Source organism: Scardinius erythrophthalmus (assembly GCF_964197995.2).
Source record: "Scardinius erythrophthalmus genome assembly, chromosome: 10".
NCBI classification, from domain to species: Eukaryota; Metazoa; Chordata; class Actinopteri; order Cypriniformes; family Leuciscidae; genus Scardinius; species Scardinius erythrophthalmus.
Window position 1 is genome coordinate 40913158 of NC_138230.1, and position 21962 is coordinate 40935119.

Here is a 21962-nt window from a genome sequence, read left to right on the forward strand (position 1 = left end):
GCCATTAATGCCATTTTATTGATTTTCTCCAATGTAGTGAGAGTATTTCTTGTTTTGCCTGCCTATGTTAGTGCTTTAGATAATGAGCAGACACAACCATAAAGTGACATCCAGAGGCCACTCATGCCTGAGGGGAGATGAATACATATATCTTCTGTCCTCACATGCCTCGCTGACTCTCCTTGCTGTAACTTTTCACACCACCACTATACATTTGTCAATCGCTGTTCCTCTACACTATCATCAAGTAATGTTCCCATAAGAGCATGGATAACCACTGTGTTTGCAACTTCTTCCAAGGTGAAGCATGAAGGTAATTACAGTCTGTCTATCGGTCTTGTGTTTCGCAGGAAGCTACAGAATCACATTGTTTGAGAGGGGATTTTTATGATGTTAACTTCTCAGAAATGCATTTTACAGTCAATTAGAGTTCTGATAAATTCAGTTAGCCAGCATTTAAAACGGTTATCTTTGATTTCACCATATAATGGTACAGCTGTGGACTCAGACGGTTGTTATTGATTAGTTGCGATATCGTGAAAATTGCTGCTGAACGTTTGAGCCTCTGGAAATGTGTTTACAACTCCGGCTATTAACTCAGATTGGAAGCTGCATATAGATGTGGAAAATACTCGAAAACCCTGGTTCCACTGGTTGGATCAGTCCCATTAATACACTAAGCAGTGCTGGACCGGTTCCCCTGCCTCTCTCACTGGGTTAACGTGATGTTTGCTCGCTAATCTCCCTCACACGAGCTGAATTTCATCAAGCTGTTGTGTGCCAGAATTTACTGAATTAAAAGGTCCATTAAGGCCAGTTTGTACACCTTTTTGCTCTTCAAGTATTGTATTCTTAGAGTCTCTTAATCAGATCACATCCCAATGCTACTCTTGGTTTCAATTCTTGGATCCTGTTGCTAATTATAAACATGAAATATAGGTCTTCACAGCTGCCGAATGTCAAATGTGTGACGGTGCATTTGAACATATGGTTCAAAATTGGCATGAAATAACAGATGTGTCCTTTAGCTGTGTTCTTCCATAAATAGGTTAGTCATCAACTAAATATTATTAAACAAAGCAATAGTACTGTAACACATTGAGCAAATAGAAAATGCCAGCTTACTGTAAAATGGCATTGTGCCGGCTGGGTTAACTGTCAACTCAACTGAACTGCCCTGGTCGTTAGCTTAACAAAGAAAGACTTTTTCATGAGTCAGGGAATTTTAAACCCAGGCCACATGCTTTTTCTGCAGACATGGAGGAAATAACAGCCTGTGGTCTGTGTTCACACTTGAGAAAGAGCCTAATTTGTGGTAAAACATTGTCCATTCACCAGACAAGACTAGCTTGACGATGAATAGAAGTGTCAGTCATTAATCATACTGAACAGTTTCATAATATTTCTTAGTCACTCATTAAGTGGATCGTTTCCATATTAAAGCGTTTCTAAGCGCAATTAATGTAGAGTTGCTGTAAGAGGCTCTTGTGCGAGCAGCTCTAGTGGCTGTGTGGAATAACAGCACTCTCAAAGACTCCCTCCATTCACTCTGACGATTACAAGTTCCTCAATTGTAAAATGATCACAGCATAATTCTCTTATACATCTTGTCATATCATGGAATACATTAGGCTTCTTTTATTTATCATATTTCCATCTCCGTGAGCTCTTAAGGTATTAATGACCTTGCTTTGTGGTTGGCAAATGGGGTCATAGCTCTGTTTAGATGGGGTCGCAGATGCAAAAAATGCAACAAATAGCCTAATGGCTATTTAGCATAGCAAAATTTGCTACAATTTTTGTTGTTAATGTCCAAGGATTGCATTCATGGACAGGTTGCATTACATCCCCTCATTCTATTGGTGAGCATGAACAGTTAACTTAGTATTTTTTTTATTTATTTACGACTATTGTGTTATACAGCTGTGAATGTAAAAGGTCTGCAGAGTTTCAAAGATCAAAGTGCACGATAAATTCAGTTATTGTCTCAAAAGAAAGAACCGATTCGGGACTGCTGAAACGAGTTGTCAGGAATTCCAGTCTCACTTCCGGCTCACACCTGCATAGGTTTCTAACATATTTGCATAATGCCAGCCTATGGTCTTCATTGGCTGTTTGTGAACAACGTGTACTTTGACCCGCCCTCAAACACTGTAGTTGTAGCTGATTGGTTTCTAACACGAGCTGTAAGTGGTAGACCAATCACAACAGACTGGGGCATCTGACCAATCAGAGCAGAGTAGGCTCTAGGAAAGGAGGGTTTTAGAGAGACTAAAACCTTTATCGAGCCGTTTCAGACACTGTGAGAAAAGAGCTGATGCTGCAATGTATATTATGAGAAAATGAAAGTGTTTTTTGACCTTGGATGCAAACCTTGGGTGTGAAACTTAAAAATGTAACTTGAATTTTCAGCTTTTGTGCTCCATGGAAAACATCATACAGGTTTAAAACGACATGATGGTAAATAAATGATGACTATTTTCATTTTGGGGTAAAATACTGAATCCCTTTTAGAAAACTGGTTTTCTTTCTACAATAAAACTGTTAGTACTGTGGTGTTGCCACTTGATGTCCAATATAAAAATCAAGGTCCTAAAGCAAATTCACGAACTTAGCTGACTTTAAAGGGGACCTATTATGCCATTTTTCAAAGTCTTAATTTAGTTTTCTTCGGGGCTACTACTACTAGAATAGGTTTTCATGCTTGAATGTTGAAAAATACATTATTTTTTACATATTTGACATTGTTGCAGCTCCTCTCCTCCCAGTCTGTCAGTAACGCTCTGATTAATGCTCCTTCTGAAAAGCACAATGTGCTCTGATTGGTCGGCTGGACCAGTATGTTGTGATTGGTCAACCGTTTCGAGTATGTTTCTGAAATGTCACGCCCCTAACCATGACTGCAGTTTCAACACACTTCAACCAGGCCTCGTCCCTTTATTTTGTGTATGCTTTGAGCAGGAATTAATTAAATGAGGAATTTTGTGACATGTTCGTTCCCGGAAGAAAACTCAAGACAATGGAGGGATTTCAGGGAATCTGACACTGATATAGAGAATAACACCCTTTGGAGTGACTTTGTAACTTTGCAGACCTTTTTCATGCTCAAACAGCAACATTACACACTGAAGAAAGATGGAAATGTGAAAAAGCATAATAGGACCCCTGTAATGGATTTATTCCATAGGTTTTGTTTTGTAAACACTGGAGGCAGTGGAGAGCACTTGAAGTCCGTTTCATTGACCTGACTCAACTGTGATTCTACTCGTCTCGTGGCCTCAGCATGGCAGTGGGTCAGTCTGACTCTGATAATGAGGATGTGGTATCAACTTGCCCTTTTTATAAATAGATGTTAGTTGCACAAATCAGTTTTACTTCTAGCTTTTCAGCTATCATGTTACAAAAGCATGTGCCTTACCTTAGCAGAACAAGAAATTAAACAAAACAAGAAATTAAATGTGTGTAAGTGTGAGACCAATGTCAAATGTAAACTCAGGTATGTTTATGTTCACTGGTTCAGTTTAGCAGAACAATCAAGAACTTACGTTTTGCCCATGATATTGGTCTCTTGAGACAACTACTTAGACATGCTCAAGGTCCTTTTGGATTGAGTCAGCAATGTCAGCTCAAAGTATGGGCAAGAGATAAGTGACTCCAAAATGGAGTGGATGCTGCTAAGTATTAAAAACGGAAGGACTGTTGCTTAAAGGGAAGTAGTTACAGCACGTGGAAAGATTCAAGTATCTTGGATCGACTCTGACTACAAACTGTGACTGCTCTACAGACATCAGAATAAGAACAGCCACGGCCTTGAAAGTGATGAGCGATCTGGACAATATCTGGAAAAACAAAAACATCAAGAATGAGACCAAAATGAGACTGTGTACAGATCCCTCATACTCCAGATAGCCTTGTATGATTGCAAAGCATGGACACTTAGGAGTGCTGAAGAGAAACTACTACTTGTATTCAATATGGCAGCACTTAGAAAACTACTTGGCATCTGCACCATAGACAAGAAACGATGACATCAGAAAGGTCCTCAATCAGATAGAAACGATCGTGCAAAAAGTACGTGGAAGACAACACCAGTGGCTTGGTCATGTACTTCGTATGGATAAAAACAGGACTGCCAACATCGCATTGCACAGAAGAGTAGAAGGTACCACAAAAAGAGAACGTCCAAGAACATCGTGGATGTCATCAGTGTACGACGTTGGACAACAAGTGCTAATGAGAATTGTGCAAGTTTAGCGTCGACTCATGCGATGTTGAAGTGTAATAAACTGGAGATATGGTGAAGAAGAAGATAATGAGAACGCTACTGTAATAAGTCGTTGTGAATTCATTGGGTGTTGTTGCCATGGAGCGCGTCCACAACAAGAGTTATACATTCTGACTAGCACGCATCTGAGGCGGCGTTGGTGACAGTTGTGTTAGTCGTTATATTTGATTATTAAATAAATGATCAATCCCATCGAGTCATTTTACAATCCTACTAGCCCTTTATTTAAACTAAAAACCCTTTGCATTCATTTGGTGAGGAACATAGCGTTTTGAGTAGCATTTGCACACACTGTCATGCAGTTGGCTGCTGTAGACGCATATTGCACTATTAAGGCTAACTAACGATTAATCGATTAATTGATCGTTAATTTAAACGACGATTGATCATGGGAATTTGTGTAAATTGACATCCCTACTGTATTTGAGTAGATAGATGCTATTTACAAGATCATGTTATATTAGATTTAATTGAGAGCAAACCAGATCCCATCAGATGAAGCATCAAACTTCATCAAATCTGCTTTAAATTACAATGAATTCTAGTGTTTGTTTAGCTGTGCCCTTTATTACATCCGTCCTGTCATCATCCTCCTACATAAACTGCACTTACAGGCTAAATGAAATTTGACATTAGCTCTGCTAATCTCAGCCTCTTGTTAGGGCATATTTATTCCTTCTTGATTCTCTAATGGAATTAAATGGATTTGAAAGACTGGGCAGCAGTTGAGTGACTGCTAAAATGATTCAATGATTATACTCTCCATTCTTTGCTCAGATGCACATGCTGCATATAGACCAAACGGCGTCCTCTGAATCAATCCAGCCTTTTACTATATCAGCTCAGTCCGGTAATTTAGTTAAAAGGGTGAATGGCTATAGTCTAGTTATTAGCCGTATTTTAGGTTTGTATTAAATATACATAAACATTCTTTCAGGAACGTGTATGAGAAAAGTCTTTTAGGTGAGTGAGCTGAGTAGCCGAGGATGTTTTATTCATTTTCATTTTATTTTAAGCAATCTTCAGTAGATCAAGGTATTTTTAAAGCATTAGTCCTGACTGGAGAAGATTAAGGTGGCTTTATGTAATTGGAAAAGGGGTATTTCATCCTTATACGGTGGATAAAGATATCTCAGTTGGTGATTTCCTGGAAGTACTTAGGTAGTTGCTAACTTAAATCAGCCAATAAGCGCATTTTTCTAACCTGGCTCGATGTATTTTCTATTTAAACAGGAAGTTTGGGCGTGATAAAGTGTATTTCCTATTTAAACAGGAAGTTTGGGCGTGATAAAGTGTATTTTCTATTTACACAGGAAGTTTGGGCGTGATAAAGTGTCTTTCCCTTTTAAAAAAAAAACAGTCCAGTTAGCTTAGCTACAGCACAGCCATGATTTGCTACTTTTTTTTGCAGTGGTTATTAGGGGGCGGGGCATTCTCATTCCAGAGAGCATCTGATTGGACAAAAATCTGTGAAGTGCAGGATGAGTCATCAATATTTTTTGTCACTTTTTATCCAAGAGAAAAACAGTATTTTAAATGTGTATTTCTGCTAAAAGTGAGTTGGTCCAATTTTGTGTTACTTTTATTACTGTTTATCAGGAGCTCTCAGTTATTTTTCGAATTTGTTGAATTTGTTACACAGAACAAACATGCTGTTATGAGATGGCAATGTATAGTTTGTGCACTTCAACTTCAGAAAAAAATGAAACAATCAAGCAATTTTGATGCTGTAGTCATTTGCAAAGTTCTGTCACGCAATGCATCGTGAATGCTGTGGTATTTTTTGCTTGCTTGTTTCTCTGACATCTGACCCTTTCTGGAGTTGAATTTTTAACGACTGTGGAAACAGAAGACAAGCCGTTCCAGCTGTCCGTGTCAGGCACTAATTCTCCACTGCTCCGTCACAGGCCATCACTGAATCTGTTAGAGAGTGAAGCTCCTGCTTTTTTCCATGATGGAAACAAGGAGGTGTTCAACGCTGACACAGTGTCCTGTATTGTTGTTTGACAGTCGGGACAATGTGCTCGCTGACTGTTCACCAAGTTGTGCCATTTTCCCCTCACTGTGTGTCCATTGTACTCAGCATATACTATTTAATGATACTAATATAGTATTTTAGAATATATATATTTGATTATATATTTTTTTGCTACTTATTTTTTATTGTTTTTTGTTAGGAACACACAGGAAACTTACAGAAAAAGAAAGAAAAAACAAAAGGTGTCATACATTACATATATTCGCTCAGCAATACATTACATCAATATACACTCATGTAAACATTCAAATATTCTGCCGAGGAGAAAGCTTACCATTTTCTCCATTTGTTCTCAAAGATTTGTTTTTGAAGTCGTAGTATATGCGTCTCTCTATATTTTTTTTTCCCTCTGTTACTATTTGATTGAAACCACTCTTGAAACCTCTCAAATATAACATTGAATGACTTAGGAATACAGAGAGCAAATATACTATTAATATTCTATTCTATTCTATCTCTAAACTATTCATTTTTGAACATTGCCATGATAATATGCGCATGATGTGCCTCCTCCACTCCACAGTTCCTCCAACATGGGTGGCGTGACCCCGTTTGTAATGCCTTAATACTCGGCTTTATAAAAAATCGAGTCAAATTCTTCCAACAGTACTCATGCCATTTTATGATATTTCTATTTGTTATAATTTTTTTTTAGAAAAAGAATATATTATTATATTTTTAATACATACCGTAGTGGCTAAAAGTGATGTCCGGCCTAGGAAAATTGACATCTTCATCCTTTATTTCATTTATGTTATCTTTTAATCATGTATTTATTCATGATTATGTTGTAGTCAGTGTATACTTTTTTCTGTGAGATTTTAGGTTTTCTATGCATTTGTATTTTTTGCATAGTAAAAAAAACTGTTTTTTTTTCATGCAAGCTGTAGTTTGCATTTTTGACCAAATAATTTTGTCAGATAAATATAACCAAGTTTAGTGTTTTGTTCTTCCCTTATATTTAAAATCTAAAATCTAATTATATATATATATATTTATTATTTATTATAAAAAAGTTATATACAGTATATAAACTGTATATATATTTAAATATATATATATATATATATATATATATATATATATATATATATATATATATATATATATATATATATATATATATATATATATATATATATAAATATATATTTTTCCTCATATTTATTCTGATGGTTTAATAGAACTTGTAGGATCATTAAAAACAGTGCACCTATATTTTACAAAGTACAAAGCAATATTAAATGCATATATATTTAAATGCATGCATATTAAAGATAGGCTAATAGCTGGAACTAGCTTGCACATACACGTCGCCTGCAAATGAAACACCCTCACCCACTCATGTGGTCAGTTGATGAATTATGTATTCATCAGACCATGTTACTGATCATGTGAGAAGACTCAGCCAACACATGAGAAATGAAGCATAAAGTAAGCAATTGTTGTCTTGTTTATACCCTCATGCTAGCAGCTCCCCCTCTCTGTTCTAGCATGCTGCATGTTGGCGGGTGATGAGGCCTCCAAAGGTATTTCACATTATAAACACATGATTAAAAAGAGTGCGAAATGATGACGGGTGAACATAACCATATGTTTTGAAGGAGCTATGGTCTTGACACAGAGCAAAAGGCTAATTATGCTTGAGAGTTTCACATCACCTGACTCACCAGTTCAAGTCTCCTTCACGGCCAAAGTGACTTTAAAAGATAAAATGGCTTTTAAAACAATGCTGAGTCTCATGGAAAGCTTTGACTACATGAAAGCATTTAATAGCTTTCAGCATTATGAAAACATTCAAATAATTGCCATGAAACTGGTGATTCATATATTATTATGCACTGTGTTTGTTCAGCTACAGAGACCTTTATGTCCCAGGTGTTTATTTGAATTAAAACTAAAAGATGTGTTTGTTCTTTTTAGGTCCGGTTTTTAAAACATATTTTGATTTTTTTTACAATGTCTTCATCATTGTTTTTTGCCACTTTAAAAGGTCTTTTATATCTAGATATTAATTATTATTTTGTAATTTTAATGTGCATCTTGTGAAAAGATTTTATAGTACCATTGCCATTAAAAAACATTGGGGTCGGTAAGAATTTTTAAATGTTTTTGAGTGTCTTCTCACCAATGCTGTATTTATTTGATTAATATTATTGCAATTTAAATAATTGTTTTCTCTTTTAATATATTTTCAAATGTAATGTATTCCTGTGATCAAAGCTGAATTTTCAGCATCATTACTCCAGTCTTCAGTGTCACATGATCCTTCAGAAATCAGTCTAATATGCTGATTTGTTGCTCAAGACATTTATGATTTATTAGTATTATAAATATTGCTAAAAAAATTTCAGGATTCTTTGATTTATGTATTTCAAAGTAACATCATTTGAAATAGAAATTGTTTGGATTTTTTTTGTAAATGTGTTTCCTGTCAATTTAATGCGTGATTTCTTAAAAAACAAATATCTCACTGACCCCAAACTTTTGGACAGCATATCTATTTTTACACAAAATATGATCAACAAAAACACTAATAAATACTAATGAACAGGACATTTTTATTATGTCATTTCCAAATTTAGTCAAATAATGCAAAAAGTGTGAAAATATTATTTACTGTATGTATTCAGCTGCTAGCTATGGAAAGAGCATTAGCAAGACAAATATTTTAAAAATTGTTTAATGTCATTATTTTGAGATGTAATTTCCATCTAAAACTTTGATGTATGTATTCCTACTGTAGTAGGACATTAGTAAATAAACTAGTGAAAGTGTGAACAAAAGAGTTTTTCCACTGGCGCACATTTTGCCCATAGTTCAAGAAACATGTTTTCATAGGCAAGGCAAGTTTATTTATATAGCACATTTCATACACAATGGCAATTCAAAGTGCTTTACATAGAAGAAATTAAAATAATAAAAAGAAATAAGAATAATTAAAACAATTTAGAAAAATAAAATAAAATACAGTACTGTACAAACAGTCGGTCGAACAGCGGCACAGTGCTCATTCAGTAAATGCACAGCTAAACAGATGTGTTTTGAGTCTGGATTTGAATGTGATTTTTGTATATTTGAATGTATTTCTAAACAATATGATAGAAAGAAAGTTACAGTTTTTTACAATCACTTTGCTACTATTTTCAGAACCTTGATGTCATTTTTCAAAACTCTAGACACAAAACTCAAAACGGTTATCACTTGTAACACAGGCTGTCTAATGTTCAAAACATTGCATTGTGTATTCACATCTTTAAAGAAATCTTGCACTTGCACAATCATTGGTTCAAAAAACAAATTTACTGTGAAATACCATTGAAACATAACTATAGATCACCCACACACAAGCAACCGATAGTTTCACTGTGTCATTGTTCGTACAATCATTAAATATTGTAGAACAAAATAAGTGATACAGGTTTCATTATGGCACTACATGTACAGTAAATACATCTCTGTAAAAGTACTGCAGTAGTAGAGAGAATACTACAGTGGAATCATTGAACAAAGTTTGTAATATATTGATGCAAAACACTACAGTACAATCACAACAGGTTTATTTGAATCAAAGCAAAAATAATTAGCTATGAAATAGAAAAGACTGTAAAACATCAAATGCAGTGTTCCTCAACTTGCTTGCTTGTACTGTAAGAAACAGAACAGGAGTGATGATCTATACAGTGCAGTGCTGTCAATACTGTACATAGTCTGAAAAGGTGGTACAGTATTTGGGACCATAGACACAGTGTCTGATGAAGCATGATCAAATATTAGGCTACATCCATGGATATTGTAGTCTAATTGGTTCATGCTCCACGCTAATTGGTGACAATGAATCTCGTTATCTTGAAACTTTCATGATTTAAACATGGAAGATTGTTTGTCTGTTTCCATACAGCTATGCATTAAGAGTAATGCAACAGTTACTTATCATTTTGAGCAGTTGTATCAATTGATAGTTAGATAATTGTAAGGAAATGAATAGACACATTTGAAATGTTATGTGTTGAACAGGTGATTTTTGTTGAATGAACAAATGATCTAAGTTTTATGTGTATCCAAGCAATTGAGAAAAGGGTTAGAGTTTTGAAAAATGTGCATTTTGATCATTGGTTATGAGTTTTGTGTCTAGAGTTGTGAAAAATGACATCAAGGTTCTGAAAATAGTAACAAAGTGATTGTAAAAAACTGTAATTTGACTTTGGCAAACACCTCATTTTGCAGCCGATACCTGTTTTCAGAGAATAGTGCAGGAATGTGCGTCTGCAGATTTGCCTCTGTGTTGCATGGTTAATCCACTCAGCATCAGCTTCGCCGTCCTTCTGGGAGAGAGCTGTGTGTGTGTGTGTGTTGACACTGAAAGCGCTGGCACTGCCTGACTGTAGAGCCATTTAATGCGATCAGTTGTAGCCGAGGCTGTTGCCAGCCAAGGATACAAATGCCGACAAACACTTTCAGTCGATTGTTCTTCTCCTCCCTCCCCGTTTCCCATCGGTTCCCCGCAAGCATTGCAGTTACCCACGATGCAGCAGGTGTAAAATGCTGTGTTAGAGGCATACCGATGAGCCATGGCTGCTCCGCTAGAAGTGCACAGTGACACAAAGAAGGATGAGAGACGAGACGGATAATGAAGTAATAAGAGTGGGAGTAGAGGGATGGATTATGGGCCTGGCTCAGTTTCACTCGTCCCTGCAGTTCTGTGCAAATTCACTCTTTGCCGAGAAAAATTAGCTCTCGGAGCCTTTGGCGGAATCTCACAACATGCAATAAAAACTTAAAGTGCTCTGCGAACAGGAAAGCGCTTATACAAGCTTACATTTCTTGGCCATTATGCAAGGTAGCAGTTGGAGCCAAAGAGCTCGCAGGCTGCTGGGTTTAAAATATAAGACTGCAGTGAGTGAGAGCGGATCTACTGTAGAGATGAGAAGACAAAAGAGATGTTCTGCCATTGTTTGAAGGCAGCTAACAGGTGTATTGATCTAAACGATGAAGGTGAGGCTGATGATAGAGAGGTGACTGGAGTGGGCCGAATCAATATTACTAGATCATGAAAAGTATCGCTGTTAGTCGGACCGAAGCCAAAAGATTCAGCTTGAAAGGCTGCACTACTAAAAGTTATTGGCGTTTTCTTTTCTGTGGAGTGTTGGTTTTATAATCAACTGGCAGATTCATAATTGAAACCACTGATGCTTTTCATACAGGATCTGAAGTTAAATGCTTTAATTTCTAAAAATGAATTGGAACCATCTCCATATATTTTTGCCTTTACACTTAAAAAATGGCTGCAATGGCATTTTTTATTTTATATTTTATTTTATATAACACTTTCCCCCTATAACAAACATGATTCAGCAAAATCCTCACTGAGAGTCACAAATGTGACCCTGGATCACAAAACCAGTCTTAAGTCGCACGGGTATATTTGTAGCAATCGCCAACAATACATTACATGGGTCAAAATTATAGATTTTTCTTTTATGCAAAAAATCATGAGGATATTAAGTAAAGATCATGTTCCATGAAGATATTTAGTAAATTTCCTACTGTAAATATATAAAACATTTATTTTTGTGAGTGAATGCAGCACAATCGCCAACATAAATGAACAACTTTAAAGGAGATTTTCTCAATTTTTCGATTTTTTTGCACCCTCAGATTCCAGATTTTCAATAGTTGTATCTCTAAAAAATATTGTCCTGTCATAACAAACAATACATCTCAATTTCAGAAAATAGACCCATGTGACTGCTTTTGTGGTCCAGGGTCACAAATTGTGTTGTGATCCAGTTATTTTGTTTGTTTTAAATTAGTTGTGTTTTACTGCAGAAATGTAGGTCACCAAATAATTGATAGAGACACATTAGCCACTAATCTATAATCCATTTGTACTGTATGTCTTTAAATTGAATCACTTTTGAAATGCGGTTTAAATTATGTTTCATGTCATTAAAAATGTACTGGCCTACTGTATTTTATTTATTCATCAAAGCCAATGTTTACTTGCTTTTTTACCATTCTAATTAAAAATTAAACCATGTAATGATATTAAAACAAAACAAAGTCTCCTGGACAGCTATATGCAGTATGTCTATAATGAATATAATAGAAGATATGAATTATGTTCTCCCACGGCACGTCAGATCTGACAGTAGCCCACACTGTGTGTGTTGTGGATAGCACCTAATGTCTGACAGATTCACAAAAGACAGTCGGTTGTTGAGCCATTTTTAGCCAGCTGTGGACTGTCAACACTGTGATAGTTGGTTGAGCTCAGGAGAACGGTGTGTGAGGGAACACAGTCACTCCACTGACTGTAGAGATGGATATTTCTGGAAATGTCCTCGCTTTCAGGTTACAGACAGAGTATTTCTGCCCTCCTGGCCTCTGTATAAGAGTCTGTAACTGGGGAATAAAAGCTGGCGATGGATTATGTGAGCTGTGTGCTTTAGTGCAGCTGTAAGGACTTTTATATGGTAGTTTTCTTTCAGCAAGTCACTCTTAATGCTTCACATCTTTATAGTTACTATCTTCAAGGCTGCAGCCTCACTATCTGGCCCTTTCTGCCAATATGATTTCCATCAAGACCATTGAAGGAATGTGGACAACGGGCTCATTACACATCAGCTAATCATTTGGTCAGCAGTGTGACTGTTAAATAATGCATTGCTGTTGATCAGTTTACATTATTGATGTTGTAAAGTGCACTAGAGATTATGCTTGCTTTTGTGCCTGCGCTCTGGTTTCAGAGTGCTTCCTACCACATACGATTTGGACACATTGGTTTAGGCTTGTAATTAGCATAAAACGTCAGGTTTGAGTCCAATTTGTTTCCTTCACAGATGAGATGGGTTTGATTCTGGTATGATCAGTCATGGTTTAATTGAAGCAGATGATTCTCATGGTGGCAGATGGACTGATGGTGTCACGGGTATAGCAGAGGAGAGTCTTTATTCCAAGAACATACAAACAAGGTTAAAACAAATATGAAGCCAATGGTAATCCAAACAATGAAGGCACAGGAGACGCAACAGCATACGTCTCATGTTATCTCTAAAATATTTTATTTAAATAAATGCTGTTCTTTTGAACTGTCTATTCTTCCAAGAATACTAAAGTATACCAAGAATACTTTTCAACATTGATTATAAAAAAAAATAAACATTGCTCAGCAAATCAACATTAGAATGATTTCTGAAGGATCATGTGACACTGAAGACTGGACACTCAGATTCGCATCACAGGAATAAATTACATTTTAAAAAAAATATAAAAAATGTAAGTTATTTCAAATTGTAATAATATTTTGGTTAGTCTTAAGAGTCTTCGCTCAAAAACATTTTAAAAAATCATATACCGACCCCCAAAACTTTGAATTGTAGTGTGTGCATGTAAGCATTTTCGTTGTGGGGCCAGCTTAAAAACACAGATCTTGAAATTCTTACCATTTCTCTGAAATGAAATGAACAAGACAATGAAACCAAACATAACATGACCGTGACATCCTGAGGAAATTTATTCTTTTAAAATGAAAGACTGTTTAATCTGGGTCAGGGAAACTTATTCTATGTCACAACTTATCCAGTGAACACTTTTAATAAGGACACAGGTAGGCATTGGCATGCATGGGGCAATTGTTTGTCTGGGAACTTGTTTTAGGGGACACAGTTGTGCGTGACTGTCCTTTCACACCACGGTGCACTGAGGAGAAGGCAGTTTGTGTTTTAGTCGATAAGCACTGTTATGAAGATGCTCTGATGTAACCCGAAACATTGCCCAGTGCCCACAACATTGATCACTGATGCTGTCTCACTATATATAGAGTAGTGGCTGAAAGTGGTGTCTGGAGGGGATATTTGTTTTTAATGACCCTACTAGTTTGATTAAACCATTAAAATATGAAGAAAATATTTTATATTTTTTTATATTTTAAATATGAGGGAAGAACAAAACACTAAGTTAACCAAGTAAACACTTCATCGAGATATTTATTTGCCAAAATTATTTGACAAAAAAGCGACAAACTACAGCTGGAGGTTTTATTTTACTATGAAAAATAAATGCATAGAAAAACAAAAAGCTCACAGGAAAAAGCATACATTGACTACAACATAATAATCAGTTATTAATATTTTGTTTGGTAAACAAGGATGTCTGCAAAATTTGGCATGTTTCATTGCGTTATCACAAATACAACTATTGACTTCAAGCACAACTAGCAATATGCTTACAAAATCTTTAACAAATGATTAATAATACTTGGATAAAGGGTGAATTTATATACTGTAACTATACAAGCGACTAATAATCATTCTCATACTCTATCTTTTCTAACAATGAAAAATTCGGCTTCACACGGCTGTTTTAGTCATGTGACCTCACCTCAGTAATGTGACATTGACGTTTTCTGGCTCCCAGGTGTTCAAAACCTACTGCAATGAAGACTATGACCGGCGGAATGAAGAGGTGGACCCGGTGGCATCCTCAGCTGAGTATGAGCTGGAGAAACGGGTGGAGAAGCTGGAACTTCTCCCTGTGGAACTGGAAAAAGGTGAATAGCGGTGATGGCAGCAGGGCTTCACGTTAACTTGTTTGCTCACCAGCCACTGTGTTTAGTGGTTTTCCAAAGTTACGAGCCACTCAGCATTTCCACTGGCCACAATTTTGACATCGATACCAAGGGGAAAAACTGCCATATAGATATTTTTAATATTATCTCATAATTGGCAGCAGGAATATTAGGCTGCTGTCACTTTAAGACCGGACGCATACTGTCACACATGTGTTTTCTTTCTCAACTGTTTACGTTCACTTAAAACATAACTGACAGTGTTTACGTGAATACTCACCACGACCGGCATTTTGACATTATTTTTGACTGTTTAAGTGCAATAAGCAGCAAAAAAGAACTTAATTTAGTACTGATAGGTGGCTTTATGTGCATGCACTTTGAGTGTGAGCACAAAATCTGTGGGAATGAGTAAGATTACACGCAGTACGCACAATCCCACGGCAAAATTCAAGCCCTGCAACATCAAAAACATTCATCCGGAGCAAATGAAACGAGTGAGTGAGGGGGGGAGGGTTTGTGTGTAACTCGGAGAGATGAGAGAGAGAGAAAGTGCAGCTAATATCCTGTATCCGTTCTGTGGGAAATGAACATTGGAAGCATTACATATTTTTCAGTATCGATATGTATCGAAAAATCCATATTTTTGACAACACTACATTGCAGTTAGCTTTTTATTTCAGATGCTATTTTAAAAGACTACTATTAAGAAAAGTGTATTATAAAATTGAACATGTCAAAGTGACTAGTAGTGACTGTGTTACACGAGACTTCTGAAATCAAACCACATTTGGCAGGTGTTAATGTCAAGCCCTTGATGTCAGTGTCACAAAAGAGATTTCTCTGAGGTTGAAAGTTTAGGATAGTTTTCATGACAGGCGACACTATAGTCATCACGCTTTTCACTCAAGTTTTTTTTTTAGTCTGTTTTTACTCAAAACCTTATGGGATACACTAAATCCCTTGTGACAACTAGCTCTGGTTTCCTCTATATATATATATTTTTTTTTTTTTTTCATAAAAAAACAATATAGATACGAATAGGTTTTCAGGGAAATGTTCTGCATGCATCTGTGTATTTTGAGCGCTGTGAAATCAGCCTTGAATATTGATCAGTCATAATATGCATGCGTCCATCCAATGATTTATTGAATTGTCATTCTTTCCATTTGCTCACCACTAATGTTTTTCCTCTCACTGATTTGTGTATGTCAGATGAGGATGGCCTGGGCATCAGTATTATAGGAATGGGGGTTGGTGCTGACGCAGGCCTGGAGAAGCTGGGCATCTTCGTCAAGACCGTTATAGAGGGTGGAGCAGCTGAGAGAGACGGAAGGTAAACTAAACTGCACGTAGAAAGTAGTGATAGACTAAAATTATGAATCCCTGACTTTCAATGTGGAAAGTCACACCTCAGACTGTTTCAGAATGGCATCAAACCCTGCTGAAATCCTGTGAAATGTCAGAATGAAATTTCCTCCAGCTGTAACTCAGGCTGTTTCTGTGCACAGTGTATAACAATGGAGGATTTGACAGCGACATTGAAGTCTTTGCACTGAAGTCCTTATTTTTTTATTTTTTTTTTTTGCATAGAGGAATACTTAATTCATGCTTTCAGTATTAATTAATTGGCAAGATTGCAAAATGAATGTGAAGGTCAAGGTGCGCATTAGGATTCAATCTTGCAAGTGTTTCTCCGTCTGCTTTGCCAGCATAACACACTAGATTTGCAGTGAGCTCGATATCCAGACAGGAATCAAGGGTCAAAGCAATTTGGTCAAACTCACAAAGCTCATTACAGATATCACACGGTTGGAGGAGCTCTTCTTGCAAACACTGCAGCATTCTGAAAATGATATTATCACATGTTGTTAAGGAGCTTACTCGTCTTTGTAATCCTATGTGATGATTGTAATTCCTTCTGTGTTGTGAGCATTATTCTTTAGCTTCTGAAATGAAACTATGTGACCGGCAAAGTCTGAAAACATGAAAATACTGTTCATACTTGTAGAAGAGGGGTTTCTTTAACTTTGTCCCTTTTAAGCCATATGACCTAAATTATTTACTTGAAGTATTCTCTGAGACTTTAAGTAATTATTACTTTTTTTTTCTTTTTTTTTAAGTCATATTTATGTTAGAATATTATAAAGAATATACATTATATATTTTTGGAAAATACATTGTATTATTATAATAATAATAATTATTATTAACAATGATATAATTATTATTTTTAACATTATTATTATTAAAGACAACAATAATTATTATTATGAATAATTATTACATCTTATTATGATTTAATAATTTAATTCACTGTTGGCATCTTTACACTGTTGGAATTATCTTCCTTATGCAGCAATAAATCTTTACACATCTTTACTAAATCTTTGCAATCTTTTATTTTGGGTCTTTACTTTTATCTTTATGTTTTTACAAATTTTGTAATCTTAGCAAAATCTCTGGGAAACCCTGTCCTTAGATGTACGATGTCCTTCATACTTCAGCATATTTGATCCACTGAAAAAGCAGAGTGATGAGAAGGCCTCAGGCAGAACATAATTAAGCTTTTTTTTAAAGTAATCTCAATATGACAGAGAAATCACTATTCATATCTAGTTCAGTCATGCAACTCTAGAGGGCGCAGGCTGAGAGATCCTTTACATGCAATCTTCAAGCAATTACATCATTACCGCATGGCACAAGCTGATTGGTCTCTGCTGATCCTGCAGCCAATGAGATTGCTCGCTCAACATTTAAATTGTCTAATTCAGTGTTTGCTGTAGGATAGTTTCTCTGAAACCCTCCACCTCCCCCAGCTCCACCTGCCTACAGTAGATTAGCTACGGGATTTATGTACGTTTAATTATGGAACAGCAGCAGCATATCTTACATGCTCACAGTCTGTGTATCTATTAGCAGTAGCAGGTTCATACTTGCTCTACAGCAGCAATAATCAACAGCAGCAGCACAGCAGATCCAGTCCGACAAGACCAAATACATTAACATTGCCATATTCAATAACGTTCTAAGACTATTTTGCGAGTTGTCATGATTGAAATACTATTATACAAAGCTGTTTTAGAGATTGCACAATGTCCTAATAGTGTCACTGTAACAAGTGTTAAAACATATCCACCTTCATTTTCCACAGAATTATGGTGAACGATCAGATTGTGGAGGTTGACGGCACCAGTCTGGTAGGAGTAACTCAGAGCTTCGCTGCTTCTGTCCTGAGAAACACGCAGGGAGTTGTCAGGTAAGATGCTAGGTGTCCACAGCCATTTTTGCTCGTTTATTATGTTTCATTAATACCAGGTTTGCCCTTTAATGCTGACCACCAGATACCTACATTCGAATCCCCATTATAACTTACACCTAGAGTGACCAGTTTTTTTTTAGCGTATGAAATAGCATGACATGTCATCATCTTTCCCTCCCACAGAGCACTTTTGTGAGAATAACACAGAATTCTTGTTAGTGTGTCTAATCTCCCCTTCGACACGACAGCAGAAAGCACGTCTTTGAAAGGAGTATCAGCCAGCAGGAGCACTTCACACTGTGAGGAAACAAGGCTCTTCATTAACAATAGGTCTGCACAGTGTGATGGGGCATATTGTTTTTCAACAGATGCTGTCAGTGGTGTATTGCACTTCATCTGTAAATATTAACACGCTGAAAATGTAGTTGAATGGAACTATGAATTTAGCCTTAACCTTCAAATGCATGTTTATTTAAAAAGGCTTCATTTAAAATAATTTCCTTAAATGCAACTTTTTGAGAGGGATGGAACTTATTGATTCATATAATTCATATGGCTGTGTGTGTGTGTGTGTGTGTGTGTGTGTGTGTGTGTGTGTGTGTGTGTGTGTGTGTGTGTGTGTGTGTGTATAAATGCTCATCAAGGCTCCATTTATTTAATCAAAAATACACAAAAAACAGTAATATTGTGAAATATTATTACAATTTAAAATAATGTTTTTCTTTTTTAATATACTTTAAAGTATAATTTAATTCTGTGATGCAAAGCTGAATTTTCAGCATCATTACTCCAGTCTTAAGTGTCACATGATCCTTCAGAAATCATACAGTATGCTGATTTGATACTCAGTTGGTATCAATGTTGGAAACAGTTTAATATATGTTTTGGAACCTGTGATACTTTTTTCAGGATTCGTTGATGAATAAAAATTTTAAAAGAACAGCATTTATTGAAAATAGAAACCTTTTGTAACAATATACATTGTTATATATACAGTTTTTGGTTATGCCAGATTTTTACTAGAACACGTCAAATGCATCTAATACTATGAAGCTCTCAGAAACGCACAATTTCACAAGTGTATTTTGATCTTTTAGAATTTTATTATTTTGTCTATACTTTCCTGGTTTCGTTTCGTTCCCTCCTCCTGGTTGATTGAGCTCTGTTCTCTCACCGATGAGGCGATGTGGCCCAGATTCTGAATTTGTGCTAAATTTAAACTACTGTAGGAATTAAGACAGGTCTTAAACTCTGTCTGCACCAGCGACCACCGATAAATATATTAAGAATGGCACTCTATTAAGAGCGAGTCATTGCTGTGATGATTCAGTGTCAGAATCAGGGGGATTTTTTTAGCAAGCTGGCAGGAACAACTCCTCGCTGTGTGAGGCGATGCACACATCCTGAAATGCATCATGTCACCCCAGATGTATGTGAATATAAATGAAGGGATCTCTCAATAGAAGATCTCTGTCCCGGAGCAGTTGGGACTCCCTGCGTGTGGTACCGAGATGGAAGAGAGGACTGTTTCCAGGTCAGCTGCATTGCAAAAGCATCACAGGGTATTGGCCCAGTTGTTGCTTCAGATGTAGATCAAATTTGGACCCTTATCTGTGCCTAATGCAGGGTGATTAGGACTCCATGCTGAGCGCTTCCCTGCTGGTTATCCACAACCTGGATTGTGCACCGCAGAGAACGGGGTGTATATCATTGGAGGGAATTGTCTATTTTTTCCTCAAATTATTTGACATTTTATGGCTTATGATCGATAAACGGAAGACAAAAATTCTATATTGTTGTCAAAAAAACAACAACACAACACTAAAAACTCAAATCAGCTGTTTTAAATGCTACAAGTGAATGTATGCATCACATTTTATGTGGTTACCGATATCATAAAGATATGTTGTGCATCCTAATTTCATATGCAGAGACAAGTAGGTTAATGTCTCGAAAAGAAAACCTTATTGTTTTACTGATATTCAGTTTTTCATTCACAATCAGGTTTACCCATAAATTATGCCAATTGGTGGGTCTTTAAAAATAGCACCCAATAATGTCACCACTGTGCATTCAATAGGAAGCAACATTCTTCACAGGTAAAGTAACTTGCATAAATTATTTGACTTATTATTATTATTATTATTATTATTATTCAAACGTCTTTCTAAAGCAGAATGTCACCTTCAGAGATTAATAATTAATGATTAACAAATTGCAATTCTTTTTGGCACCACTAGTGGTGCAGAAATAACTTTCATTTTCAAGGTAGGTGCCATGACATTCTCAAGCAGGATTCTTAACATTTTAACAGTTATTCTGTTCACCTTGTCACAGTCATTTATCACACTGACATCTCCTGCCACATTCGTTGATTTGTAGGGTATATTATAAAAGAGACAATCCATCAGTGAACTGAGAACAAAAATTTCTGCTTGGAAGCCAGACAATGCAAGAAAAGAGCTTCACTTCATTGAAATAGAAAAGAAGGGTTTTTATACCGTTCTTTATTTTACTGAACGACACTCAATTTCACCTTCTACATTTTTATACCCTCCTCATTTATGTAAAATCTGTTCTGTTCTTTGTCTCTATTTGAAAATCAATAGCCATGATCTTTTATAGAGTTCAACAGTCGGGTTCCCGGAAGTAAAAATTGATTTTAGTGATAACTTATACTGTGAGCTACAAGGTTGTTAAAACCCCTTGTAGTGAAAATCAGTTTTTTAACGTTGTTTATACAGTATGTCTTTGTCTATGATGCTTTAAGACAAACCATGTGCAAATTAGTAAGTTAACACCATTGTTGAGTATTTTCTCCTTAAAACTCCAGTGAACCAAAGACAGTCTCAAAAACGTGGTTTGAAATCGCTGGTGTTTCTGACGTCACAAACTACCTTGGGCTCGGGCTTTAGCATATCATTAACTATGCCGTGAAGAAAGGGAGAAGCCAGGTTATCCCTGTATATTTTTCTGTTGATATGAAAAATTGTGTACATTTAGCAATATGATGTATATTACGATGTTATGATGAACTATATGCCTTTCTCCACTGACGTTCTGAGTTGTTCATAACGTTTGTAAGGATACTGATTTTTAGAAGGCAGACTGAGATGGCATTTCTATGTCATTTTGGTGATCAAAGATGAGTTTTAAGTGATAAGATTTTTTATTACGGGGGACTTTAATCGACTAGTATATGCTTTTGAAGCCATGATCCCGCATTATTTCAACATATTGTTAAAACGACGTGTTTAACAGTGGAATTTGTGGTGAAAAACTACATTACCCATGATGCTGTACAGAAAATTCTCTCAATCAGTCAAAACAAGCAAACAGCGCCAAAAGAGCTCTTTAGCTCAACACCTCCACCTATTCCCATGAAGATCTCCATACGCTCTCAAAATATGTATATATGTATATTTGCAATGAACTTAAAATATATTGGTTCTGTAGAGATGATTAAAATTTGTGATGAGTAAAAAACTAAATGAGTAGTTTTATATTTCTACATCGTTTTTAATTTGATTGAACATGAATGCTTCATGGAATTGTAGTTCTTTCCCTCACTAAAGCCATTAAGTACACAGTCTTGTACCTTTGTATATCTGTCAGGACCACTATCGTCAAATAAGATTGACAATTAGCATACAGTTTAGATTGGCGGGATGGTTCTGTTCTGGGCGAGAACTCCCTGTGCATCCATGCAGTCTAGCATGGATAAGATCAGGGAGAGCAGCAATAAACCCCCTTAGGGTAAACAGAACAGAACCAACATGAATGTATGCAGATATCATTAATTCAAGAT

At 36.1% G+C, this 21962-nt stretch overlaps 1 protein-coding gene across 2 annotated transcripts in view; it reads left to right on the forward strand.

Annotated features, from left to right (window-relative positions):
- Positions 1-21962, forward strand: part of ppp1r9a (protein phosphatase 1, regulatory subunit 9A) — a 63779-nt gene that overhangs the window by 8105 nt on the left and 33712 nt on the right. For both annotated transcript variants that reach the window (XM_081376595.1, XM_081376596.1), the window contains exons 3-5: positions 14742-14874; positions 16108-16228; positions 18047-18151. In XM_081376595.1, the coding sequence (XP_081232721.1) occupies positions 14742-14874; positions 16108-16228; positions 18047-18151 (359 nt within the window). The remainder of the gene's footprint in view (positions 1-14741; positions 14875-16107; positions 16229-18046; positions 18152-21962) is intronic.